Genomic DNA, 13,273 nt, shown 5'->3' with positions numbered 1-13,273 from the left:
CTTTGTAATCACATGCATGTAGTCATTAGAATGAGTCTATACCTACTTCTTGTCCAGTTTTTGAAAAACCTGTCTTAGCCCTTAATGGCTACCAATTATGTTATTTTTAGAAAAGCTCATTTGTGCTGATGCTATTTTCAGTTGCATATATAACATGCACCTACTAACTACTCTAGCTGGTAATCAAAGTTAACCCATCTACTCTTTTAACAGTACCACATATTCCAATCCCATCAATTACAAAAGGCATTTCCCAGCCAAATACTTTCCTTCACAGATGCAACACATCCCTTACAGTATTTAAGATCGTGGGGCTCAGATGTGCAATACCAATTAGGACTAGCTTTCACATGAATTAAGGAGTAACAAGGCTGAAGTTACTGTAAATGCTGAAACCTGACCTCTCTGAGAAACACTGACACATACACATGCAGGCATCCCTATCCATAAACACTTTAAATATTGTGTGTCAGGCAGCCTCATGGATGCATTAGTAGTAAACATTACACCCGCTCAGAGTATTTGTAGCACCAGACTCCAGGATGGGAGTTCTTCTGAGTTTAGAGCAGAGCGTCATTCTGCCATCTTCCACAAACTCCATTCCCTCCCCCGGGATCCTGCTACCTTCAGAGTCTCCTTCCATTTACAATCTGTGCATTTCATTATTCCTGCCTCTGTGACTGTTCCTGACAGAATCTCACTTTATGGATTTCTGCCCAACTCTACAATTTAATCAAGATTTGACTGCATTTTAATACTAGTCTGCCATATATTCCCAGTACTGCTCAGCCTCTAACACACAGATCTGATTAGAAGGCTCTCTTCATTCCTTACACTAACTTTAAAATGGAATAGCAAGCCATACTGGACTGAGAACAGTCCCTGGTACAACTCCATTTGACACCTCTGCCCAAACTGACACCGTCTGAACCATTACTAATTACAGCACAGGGTTTCTTTGGAGTGAGCTGTGTATTTCAAAGTTGCTTCATCTAATGCACGTTCCTGTAGCTTCCCAAATGGAGCTGTACTAACTTTGCTGCCTTTATCCTGCTAACTAGCTCACAGAGAGAAGATACGATGTTGGTATGACATGCATTGAATATGCTTTTGCCTAGCACTTCTTCATCTTAAACTGAAATTCAACTCCACTAGAAATTATTATTTGGAGGAACACTTTTAGTTCCCCTTTTAACAACAAGGAGCTGAGGAAGAATAAAGTCTAGGATTCAGCCACATGGGAATTTGATCCCTACCTCTTGCTTTCACCTTGAAGTCTTCAGCAAAACATGAAACCAGTCTTGAACTTCTCTGGCAAATCCACCTCTGTTCCTACTCCTGGGCTGCAATCCCAATTCCACCTGCATCCCAATTGCTTGCAATCTCATTTCCACATGGCAAAGCATCCCAGAATAGTTGTAACAGTTGTACTGGGGATTTAGTTCCCCACTAAATCTCTATGTCTGCCTGAAGAAAGCTTTTGTGTGGATGAGGCTTAGCCTGCTTAGGTACTGCACTTGAACGAACCCTTCATTATGTTGATGTTTTTGAGCAGCCCACAACTGGACCTAGTTAATCACAGAACACACAAATGTTATCGTACCAATTGCGTTAACTTCTTTAATGAAAAACCTACATTAAAAAAAGGGGGGGGGGGGGGCGGGCAAGAGTCCCTAAGGTAGAGACAGAAAGATCTCCATCTGCCTCACCCCAAAGCTTGGCTCCAGTTCAGCTTGCTACCAACTGCACTGCTCCCTGTATACTCTATGGCCTTCTTCAGGCTTTCCGCTTTGTCTTGCGACACCTTATACCCTTCTTACCACTTACACATGCAAACAGCTTGCACTGTCAACAGCTTTGTTTAAAGTTATTGGAAAACTCTTTGCCAGCTTTCCACAGACGGCAGGTGGCTAGGCCAATGTACTCTTTTTGCAATGAAGTCTCCTGTCTTAAGGAATTTCCTTTACTCTCATGTCTTTATACCTCAGCAGCATGAGATATTCCTCCATCGCTCATGCAAAGTGACAACTCATTATTAGAACAGCTCTGCACAGGAATCTGAGAACTCATATGCTGCAAAATATGTTCTCGTCTCTCCTCCAGCATGTGACAAGACAGAAATAAGAGAGAGCAGCAGGACTCTGAACCCAGTCTCACACCTAGAGGTGAAGGTTATATCTAGGGATGAAAACCAGGAACGATCCCGTCATCTCTCCTTTATCCTCACCAACATTTGTATCTGCAAAAGTCTCCACTGCTGCTAGGGCCAGATATCCAGGATAATTACAAGTAAATAAATTACTGCACTCATAAGAAAAGAGATGGCACTCTGCATACCAGGCATTACTTGGCCGCTCAAGTATTCTCCTGGAAGAAATTCAACAAGTTCTTCCTCAAGGAACCATCCCATTCAACACTGTTTGACAGCAACATTAAGTCCACACATCTCATAACTAAGCCCTTAAAAAGCAATGGGGAGGGAGCTGTAATTTCATATTATGCTCAAAAAAATAAACACAAGCTAGCTTGTTAAATGGGCAATAGCCTTGCAAAATTTAGTGAAGGAAAGAAGATACTCCTCTTCATTGCCACCCCTTCCAACTGCAGGCATTTCATATTAAAAGCCTAAGCTTCATTTCCTATTTCTGATTAAAAAAAAAATCAAATAAGTTATTGCAGCAGCAAGGAAGCTCAGATACCACTTCAGCAGGTGGTTTTAATTCTTCTTCCATTGTTATCTACAATCCACTTGAAAGGCATCAAAACAAACAGTGGACACCAATTAGGAGCTATTCTTCTCATTTAGCACTTCCCTATGCGACTGGTAGTGTGGTGTGCACTCCAAAGATTGCTAGCTTTTATTATAAACGCAACCCCACCCTTCCTCCACCACCTCTGACAGGAATTTCTGTATAAATGAGAAATAGGGTGGAGATTTTCAGGAGAATGTTTTTAATGATTTTGGTACTAACTACATTTGCAGGACTGACAGCATGAGGTGTCACATCCTCCTTTTAACAGAGGAGGATGCTACACTGACAGCAGCTGCATGAACTTTCCAGCATGCTCTGCATTCAAGTCCAAAGTCCTTATCCTAGAGAGAATCGATGGCTTAGCTAAGTCCTCCAACCTTCTGGCTATTTTCACATGACTCTTAATAATAGCAACAATCTGGTCTGTTTACACAGAATTGCTTCCTCAAGGTCATCCCTCCTCTATTCTTAACAGACCAGCAACATCAACTCAGCCCCCAAAGGTTAGGAAGGCAGGTGGCAAAAACTAGCAGTCATCAGAAGATGGCTCCAGATTTGGATACTAGAAATTAAAGGATCCAGCCTTCTCACACAGCCCAGCCACCTGTGAAAGTAGCAAATACCCCACATGGGATATCTCCCCAAGTTATGAACACCCACCTTAGCTATCTCATCATTATACACTTTTCAGACTTCTCCAAAAGGGCAGGAGTACATTTTGCACAACTCATGTTAGGACAGCCTCTGTGGACAGGTTTTCAAGGAGATTGTCCTGCAGTCTGTGGCTTGCCAAAGTAAATATTTAAAAGAAAAAAAAGCGTCATGTCCATCTCATCCATTCACCGCCCTCTGAGCTGACGATTGTCCACCTCAGGATCAGAGCTTAGCATGGACTAGTGATAGTTATTGCAGCTCCCTGCAGTAAAAGCAGAATTGCTTCTATGTCAGAAGCATTTCTAAACCTGATGAACGCAAGACGATCTCTGTATTTCTTAGGCAATCCTTCTGGTGCAAGATTTCAGAAGTTTGACAAGACCAAATATATGAAAAAAAAGAAACCAACAAAAAAAAGAAGAATAAAGAAGCCAGCTGTCTTTTGAAATCCCCTCCAATTCCTAAGCAGATACAGAAGTTCACAATGTAGATTATTTATCCCAGCGGCTGTAATAATGCAAGTCTTACATATGGGAAAACACAACTCCCTTCTAATGGCCTCAGGCAAAGAAAAGGATCATCATTGTGAGAATGAATGGGAAATAAGTTATAATTTTGGGGGAAGACAGGAGCCCTGAAGGGAACATCTACATGAGAAAGTAGTGAGTTAAAATAGGGTTGAAGGAGGCAGTAAGCATTATGAAAGGAGGAAGACACTGTCAAGAGGTTGTATGGGCTCTTCAGAATCCACGCCTCTCACGTTCTGTTCCCAAGGAATTCAAGAGCTCACCTGGGTGCAAAAGTTTCAATATCTAACTCATCAACCACCAGAGATGTGTCTAAGAGTGCTTATACAAGTCTAAGACAAGATACTTCTTAAAGGGTCCGAGGTCCACCATCACTGAATCTTTGGTCAAGAGGAAAAGACATGCAGTGCCCAAGATCGCCATGCTTCCATTCTCCTGGCTCATCAAATTGATCCCATCGGGAAGTCCTAGCCTACTAAAAACACACTAGCACCACAGATGAATAAGAATTGGCAGCATCTGCCATTCAATAACCAACTACTGAAGTCAAAGGTCTACCTTTTCCACCCCTCCTCAAGCTCTCTTTACAGGCTCACAGCAGAGTTTGGAGAGAGCACTGTGTCCCCTTGGCTGATCTCCTTACCAGCAGCATCCTGAAAATTTCCCTCATCTGCTCCTGTGATCAACACATTATAGCTCCCTAATGAAAGCAATTTCTTTCTGTGGACCTCTTTCTAATTGTTTATCTGCTTTGCTGAGTGCTTCAAGATTACTATCCTTTATGTTCCTTACAGGATCATAAGTACTCAAAGCAGGATTCAACGAAACCAGCATTGCCAATGGCAGCTCCAGTCATCAACTGACAATATTTTTGACAACAGCTGCCTCTGACGTAGCCCAGCTTGTCAGCACTTACCTGCTCTGTCACCGTAGCAGATAAAAAGAACCTCAAGAGACTCCCAGCTTCAAGGCAGAACCAACCCATGCCATCTCTAACAGGCAAAAACAAAGACCCTGCCCAATTTCAAAAACCATCTATTCTAGTAATTCACCATTTTTGGTCTTTCCAGCAATTCCAGGATGATGATTGCTACTCTACTTGTTTTCATACCCCAAAGACAGTTGCATGGAAGATGAAGGTGAAACTTCTTTAGGAAGCAGCAACGCTGGCAGAGACATGGAAGAGCCAAACTTGCCACTGGCATCCGTTCTGTGTAATGGCTGAACCCGCTTTACTACAGCAGTAGGAGCTCAGAAGCTCAAGATAACTACCCAGGACTTCTTTCTCAACTCTGACTTTCTCCTGCTGCAGCCCACCACTTCCCAGAAAACATGCCTATCAATTAGTTATACCAGCACCTACGGACAGGCAGAATTTGTTAAAGAAGCCCCACATGCTTGTCTCTTTGGACAGCGATTGGCAGAATCCTGCCAGCATGGTGAGAATGATCCAGGCAGAGCAGACACACACAGATCCTCGCAGCCTGGTCCTGTGTTAGCCCTACTCAAGGTAAGGTTATGTTCACTCCTGATTAAAAATAAAGCAAATTAATAAGAAAGCCATTAACTAAATAGGTGGGTCTGTCACTTATGAATTAAGAAATACACAGCTAAGAGAAACAGAAAGCATCAAATATATTTGGGAAAGCAAACAAATAGCTTATCAAAATATAAAAAGATTCTCTACATACCACAGTAATTTGATGGGAGCTAAAAAAAATGAGACAATGTAACAGTACAGCATACAGCTTTTCTAATTATGTTAAGATAACATCTGCAGATATTTAGCACTCCAAATATTTTGACATTAGGTGCTGAATAAAATTCTCCCTGTTCAGATTAAAAATGTCCAAAAAATTGAAGCTACTCAGATGCTGGAATGCAGTGTCAAAATCTTTGGAAATATGACAGATTTTTTTTTTTGACTGTGTATCGAAAGGGAAGATGAACATTTAGAAACTGTTCAAGTAGTCACACAGCACTGATGCCAGAAAGCGCTCTCAGCAGGCTGCGTATTCTTCCAAGAGTGACCACACGCTCCAGGAACTCCTCAGAAAATTTGATCAAGGGTGACACACGTGTTATGCCTGAAGCCAGAGGTTGCTGAATGGTCAGCATGGTGATGGTAGTGGATAGGAATTGGGTGACACATCATAGAGGAGTTTGGGAAACTTCTGGTGGACCTTCTGCCTTGTATTGAAGAGGCCACCAGAAACACAAGCAGCAGGAGGTATAACATACGGAGGAGCAGGAGGTGCGTGCTATGGAAGAAAATATCAGGATAGACACTATCCAACACCTGTGTACTATAGGTACACAAACATCATTACTCAGAAAGCCACTTTCGTATATCAGCAATTCCATCAAGGGTGATCACAACATGTTTTGATGTTTTTTCATGAAATATTTTTGAAGGTAGGTTTACACAGTTAGTTACCACATTTTACTACCTACTTACTAATTGCTTTGCTAACTAGATAATTCTTAGGAAATTCAGGTTATGCTTAATAGTCTATAACATGTATTCACATAATTCACTTATATCTAACAAACATTAAACTTTGGAATGAGAAGATATTTTTAGAAGCAAGTTTGCTATGTGGATCCAAACGTCGGACTTTGAAACACAGGTCTCAAAATGAGAGCAAAGTCACATTTCACTAAAGGAATTACTGAGCCAGTCTCTAGTAGGTAACTACATAGGTGCAAGGATCTGTGCTGGATCCAAACTTGAAAGGAAGATACCTCAGTCTGCCACACATTCGCAGCACAGAACTGCCCTGCTAACCAGAGAGCACTAAGATAACCACCTATGGGAGAATTTCACTGTTCAAATGGAAGCTTTTGCTTTGATTATGACAGGAGTTGGACTCTGCTGAAGTGGGAAAACATCACTGTACTAGGATTTAACAGCAATAGGAACAGATAGCGCAACACCTCTCGACTCCCACTGCCTTCTCTTACATTTTTTCAGTTTCTAAGGGCAAGATGAAAAATGCTCAGTGGCAGCAAAGAGCTCTGCTACTCGCTGTGATACACAGACTTAACTTCCTTGCTTCCAAACGGTGGCTACGAGGCAAAGGGAGAAACAAGAAGGAACTGAAGTACTTGACGAAAGGAAAAAACTCACACAAGCTCAGCTCCTGAAGAGAACTACTGTGATATTATGGGAAATGTTACTCCATAATCTTCACATTGTATTTTCACCTAGATTGACAGTTCTATGTTTAATGGTTCACAGGGGAGCAAACCAAGACCTGGAGAAGTGAGGTCCCATCAACACCACTTTGAATACCCTTCCTTCTAGAGCACCTGAATGGCTTTCAAACTTTCAGGTCTCTAGTTTTGATGTTTGTTCTCATGGCCTCATCAAATTTTGTATCATAATTGCATTTGCTAGTTTAAGATTTTCCTGGCAGTGTTGTTCTGCATCTCTCCTCCTGAGACCAAGAAATTTCGTGAACCAGCAGTAAAAAAGAAGAGGGGTTTTGCACTCTATCATACCGAGAGGAAAGTCCTCATTTTCTTATGCTGCTTTGAAAATTGTAAACACATGGGAATTTAAGAGGTTTGAAAAACATCAGGATGACAAGATGCAAACAATAGTTATTAAAAGTAGATAAAATATTTGAAGAACTGAAATGAGGAGGGGGGAAAGGGAATTTCTCAAATTAAACCATTACTTGAACAAGGCTGCTCTAATTTTCTATCCTACATGTATTCTGATGGAAAGAAAAAAAAAAAAAAAAAGAAGTAAGCTTGGAATCACAATGGCATCACTTTAGAGGTGCCAACGTTACTCTGGGAGCTGCTTCTTGCCCAAACAGCTAAGCTGTCTGCCATCAATTTGCTTCTGGGGTAAATAGGATACTGGCTACTGTCCCAAATTCAAGCAATACAAACAAACAAGAAAGAAATCTATGTTAGTTTTTTAAAGTGAAATAAGACCTTGCCTAGCTGGAGAGCTCTAGGGCAGCGCTGAGCCCCTGAACTTGCTAGGGACACTCTTCCTCTCCCAAGAGATTGCACTTGCCTTTGAACTTTCAGCCATATAGAAAAAAGGCTGAGTTGAAATGTCAGCATCATCTTGGATTCAAATCAATCAGCTTGATGCATGATTGCAATAGCTAAACCACTTCACCTCTGCACTGCCCTTGTCCCTATGTTCTTTATATCAGCAGTCAGCAGACTGGGTGGCTCAGTGGATTCATTTCCTGTCCGAGGCTTGGGCTCCAGTTTAAACAAAACAAAAAAACCTCTGAAACTGGAAAATAAAAATTAGCATCTACTGACAGTTAATGACAGTTAAATTCACCAGACTTGTTTGCATCAAGTCTCTTTCTCCATCCAAGAAAGTTGCAAGAAACCCTTCGGGAAGCCCTGGTACAACTGGTGATTTTTAACTATCTACTCAACTAGCTGGTCACAGTTCTACAAAAACAATAAAGGTATTAGAGACCTTTCAAATGTTGACATACCTTTGGGTGAGGGGAAAGCAATGAAGGCAAGGGGGAAGAGCCCCAAGCAGTGTCAGCTTAAAAAAGGAAGCAGATTGGAAGCAGCCATCCCCACCTCAGTAAATTAATAGCCCACTGAGTAGCAAAATCTCCACCCACTTGTAGAGCTGGGCTTCCTCCAGACGATGCTGCTCTTTATCGGTTACAATGCAAGAGTTAAATTCCCGAGATAATTTAAATCTAAACAATGTGCAGCCTTCAGCATTAATGTAGGTGCCTGCCAGCTGGTGACAGTTAAGTGGTTACTATCTCAAGCTAAACTTATTAGCTAAGAGTCAAGACACTCTGTAATAATCGAATTACATTTAACAGCTTGCTCTATCACAGCACAGTATGTTACAGTGGAAGGGGAGTTTTGTCATTGAAGGTGTGTTACAGCAAGCCAGTCTCATCAGGAGTCTGTCATACTTTGGGTCTAGACATCCACAGTGGACTGTTTCCTTTGCAAAAGAGAAGTTGACCTGCCATTTGGGAGATAACAAGAAAGTATGCATGTCAGAAATAGCTGCACTGCAGCCTTTGAATAATTTCAAGTTCTTTGACTTGGTTTCCTTGGTTCACCCTCCCACCATCCTATCTTCCCTCATAAAATGCTAAAAGAAATAAATTAAAAAAGGGCAAGGAAGGCCTCAAAAAAGGACTGCTGGTAAAAATAATCCATCCTCCAGATAGGCTACAGTGGCTCTCCCAAAGACACCGTTCCAGAACAGCACAAAAAAATCAACCCTGCTCACTGGGAATTAAAGAAGTAATTAATAGATAGGATCTCTCAAGCCTCAAGATGCAAAAAACACCATCAATCTGAAAAAGGGACCCCGCAGCCATGCCCATGCACACACAAATCCCAAGAGCGCTCTGTGTGCTCAATGGATCCATTATCTCCCGGCTTAGTCTGTCCTACTTGTCAAAATGCAACCTTACTATTCCAGGGCCCATTGGGAAAGAAAACTTTTTACTTCAGTCTCTGGAAACAGGAGACATCTTGAAGTGGAAGCTCAGAGCCACTGTAGTTGCCATTCTGCTGACACAGAGAACAATAGTGAGTGTCAGAGAATTAGAAAATTTGCAACACAGCAAGAAGGCAAGTTAAAAATAGTGCAGGTCCAATCTGCCTTCAATCATACCTACCCCACATCAACATCAAAAGCACCAGCTGCACATACAAATAAAATGAAATATTGAGGAGAAATTTAACTAATACCAAAAAAAGATGAAAGCATTTTGAGTTTCTACCCTGCTAATTCACTGTGGCTTCATAACTCCACTGTTTTTGTTGTGTTTCAGTTTAGTTTTCTGTTTTCTTTTGTTTGCTGTTTCCAGGAAGGACCCACACAGATGTAAGCATCCTACCCTCTCAGAGGAACCGAGTTTGTAGTAGGAGAGAAAGCAGAAAGGAAAGAGTACAAAAGGCTTTATATCAGGTTGCCACAAAGCCCTAAAAAACTCTTTTCAGCCTCTTTTACTTACAATTCCAAGTGACACTAGCATTAAGAATTAACATAAGGAGCAAGTAAACACTTCACATTTAAAATCGATGCCTCTGGACAGCTTGAGATGCTGTGCACAGCGCTAGTGTCAATACTGCTGCTAGAAATTAAGTGGCACAACCCTGCTGTAAGAGAAAGGTTTTTGGTTTTGTTTTTTATTTTCCTCCTTCATTCAAGAATATGGGACTGTCAGTAGTGCCAGATGTTTTAGGGAGGGGGAAAAAAGGTAAAAAGAATCTCACACATGAAAGTGAGGGCTTGCTACTGGCTTTCTGCTCACACTCTGCAGACAGTATCCAAGCCCAAAAGAACAGTTCCACCTTGAAAACTGACTGCATAAAATTGTCACCTCGTTCCACAGACCTGCTCCTGTGAGATCGCTGCTGACTTTCTCAAACAAGCTTATGTTGGCTTTTTATTTCCACTGAACTCTGCTGAGACAGATCTGGCACTGCGGGAGGGAGCTGGATTCTCTCCTTTGCACCAGCAGCACCACCAAGCTGTAATTACTCACACCTGTCCAAACCTACAGGCACAAATGGGCTGCACACACAGGCTTCTTGGGTCCCCGGTCAGATCCTCAGCCAGGCTGAGCTGCAGCTACTTTGGAAATAACAGTTCTGCCACAATCTTAGCATCCCTCTCCCCTGCAGTGACAGGTAAAAGTCCAAGATGCACACAGCAGCTTCTCTTTCCCAGGCTCACTTCTTTTAGCAGCATGCTAAAATACAAAGCTCTCTCCTGCAGACTGCAATTTAGGGTAGCTTTTTAAGACTTCTCTGGAGCTTCTAGGAAGCTACTGTTTCCTCAGCAGCCTGAAGCTAGCTGCTGTCTGCAACCATCATTCTTTGTGACTGCAAGGAGACAACTTCCTAGTTTGAGATTTGCCCAAATTGTGTGATTAGCACCAAGATATCACAGCACAAAGAAAACAAGGTGCAGCTACAAACAGCAAACTCTTAGAGATGCTGGACACCCCCAACGACCCTTCACCAGCCAGCAGAGGCAGGCTGTGTTGACCTGATGCAAGTGAACGGAAAACTCAAAGCTTAGTTTCTCTCCCATTCATAAGCCATGAACACTCATGATGCAGATTCAGCAGATGCCTTAGTGCCTAAACCTGAAACTCAATGGAGAAGCAGGCCTTGTTTCAAAGCCCCAAAAGCATCAGTTAAAGCAGAAAACATTAGGAAGGAAAATGCAAAACATGCCCTTTTTGTCCATCGTGATGAGAAAGGGAAGACTTTTCTTTCTTCCAGCTCTGGAAAGAGCCCTGTGCTTACCTCTGTGTGAAAGATCAGATGCCAAACCCAGAACTGTGTTTTCACATGCACTGTGCAACCTGAATGTTGCACCAGTAAGTCAGGGGGCAGGCGGGAAGGGGAACCAAAGGTGCCTTATTTAATTCAAAGCTCTCTGGGAACACATATTATTTGTGTGAGACCTTACAGGCATAATTCTTACAAGCAGCCATCCAGGGACCAGCTTTCATCAGCTACAGCAACTGATAGCGATGATAGTGGGATGCAGAGAAGATAACACACTGACATGAAGAAAGCACGTGTTCTGAAGGACTGTGCAATGGGGATGCCAAGCGTGAGCACATCTATAAACAGGTCATCCCTGAATACCCATTTCTTCATTTCTTTCCCCCTCCCTGTTCAGGCTTCTTTACAGGCATTCAGTATGGTCTGTTTTCCAAGACCACCTTTTGGAGCTTGTGCGGGAGCATTCAGATAGTGACGGGGAGTGAAGAGAATAGGTGATTTGTTCTTGTGTTTGAGAGGCATAGAGCAAATTAAGGAACAAAACCCAACTCAACCCAGCCAGTCCATCCACACATCCCCTTGCTGCTCTGTAAGGACAGACGCGTTGCCGGATAACTTACCCTCTTCACAGTTGCTCCCCGTGAAGCCAGGACAGCACCTCCACTCCAGTGTGGTCACAGTTCGGTAGGACATTTTGTATGTGGGCCTGATGAGAGTCCTGTAACTAACACAAACAAGAAGTCAGCAGAATGCACTTACCTACTCAAGGGCGGTGTTGCTCCTAATTCATAGCACATCTTCCTGCCTGGATATATCCCCAGAGCACCCAGCCACCCCCAGCTGCAGAAAGAAGAGACACACAAAATAACAGATCAAGGGTTTACCACAGAGCAGATTTGATTTGACAACGCTTATTTTTCTCCTTAAGCCCTCATACTCTTCTGGCTCTTCCCCACACCTCTCCCCCAAATAACAGCAGAATGCTTTGTGGAGGTCTCACTGCTACCAAGTCATTGCAAGTAGCAGAGATGATGACTCTTTCCTTCACTCTACCTCCCTGTGGATTTCTCCGACATTGAACAAAGGTCGGCATTAGCCTTTCCTCACTCAGTACTAATAGAGTTTCCAAAACATTACTCTCACAAAAATTGCATAAATCTCTTGGGTGTCTTCCCTTCTCCCACCCCCACCACTCGGATCTGGGGTGTAGCAACACATCAGTGTGACAAAGATAATCATGACACAACACTACATCAGTGATCTGTATAGAGCCTTTTTTCCAGCTAGCTGACCTATGGCTCAGTTTTCCCCATCTGAAATAGGGTTACACTCTTCCTTACCACAGCGGAGGTTCTGCAGGACACATTTGTTAGCTCTGTGTGCAGCACGCAGCACCCCCAGGGTCCCAGTTAAAGCACAAGGACTGCCATGCCCTGCTGGAAACTACAGGGCTACCTGCAGACACAAACAGACCTGTGCAAGGCACCAGTGATTCTGAAGGCAACACAAAATGGACAGTTGCGTAAATGACAGCTTTTGTTTTAAAACGGCAGCCCTTCAAAGCTGGCAAATCGGAGTTTTCCCAGTACACAGCCAGACAAGTCACTGCATCTATTCATGAAGCTAAAAGCAAACACAGAAGTCGTACTCTACAAGCTCCCCTCGAAATTCCTACCCTTATTTAACAGCCAAAGGAATTTGGCACACACAGGGAGAGGCTGAAGCTTTGGGATTACAGTGTTACAGGCTGCAGCTTTATGCTTCTCTCTCAAGGCCAGACAGACACAAGCCCCGAGCACCCGGGTCTCCTCGGGGGAAGAGCCTCCTCCCGCAGTGCCGAGAGCCGCCAGGAGACGGAGCGCTGCCCCAGGCTGCTCCGCCTGAGCACTGCCCCGGGCTCCGCTGGGCACAACGCCAAAATGGAGCTAGAAATTGCATCAATCTCATCCAAAACCCCTCCAAGGGGTAGCAGGCACAGGTGTACTTCCAGGAGAGCAATGCAGTGACATTGGTACAGCTGCTCTGAAGAGCAGTAACTAAGGCTTGCCAGGAGAGGCTGCCCATGTA

General features: G+C 43.1%; 1 protein-coding gene across 4 annotated transcripts in view; it reads right to left on the bottom strand.

Annotated features, from left to right (window-relative positions):
• The window catches only part of COL26A1 (collagen type XXVI alpha 1 chain), a 179,984-nt gene that overhangs the window by 131,401 nt on the left and 35,310 nt on the right, over nt 1-13,273 (bottom strand). For 3 of the 4 annotated variants that reach the window (XM_087751447.1, XM_087751450.1, XM_087751449.1), the window contains exon 3: nt 11,827-11,930. In XM_087751447.1, coding sequence (XP_087607573.1) covers nt 11,827-11,930 — 104 coding nt within the window. The remainder of the gene's footprint in view (nt 1-11,826; nt 11,931-13,273) is intronic. The other variant, XM_087751451.1, reaches the window with a different exon arrangement.

This window comes from Nipponia nippon, unplaced genomic scaffold (assembly GCF_047370975.1).
Source record: "Nipponia nippon isolate SJK-2023a ecotype South Korea unplaced genomic scaffold, ASM4737097v1 scaffold_15, whole genome shotgun sequence".
In the NCBI taxonomy this organism is placed as follows: domain Eukaryota; kingdom Metazoa; phylum Chordata; class Aves; order Pelecaniformes; family Threskiornithidae; genus Nipponia; species Nipponia nippon.
The sequence above is the reverse complement of the archived record's forward strand: the minus strand, read 5'-3'. Positions and strand labels throughout refer to the sequence as shown.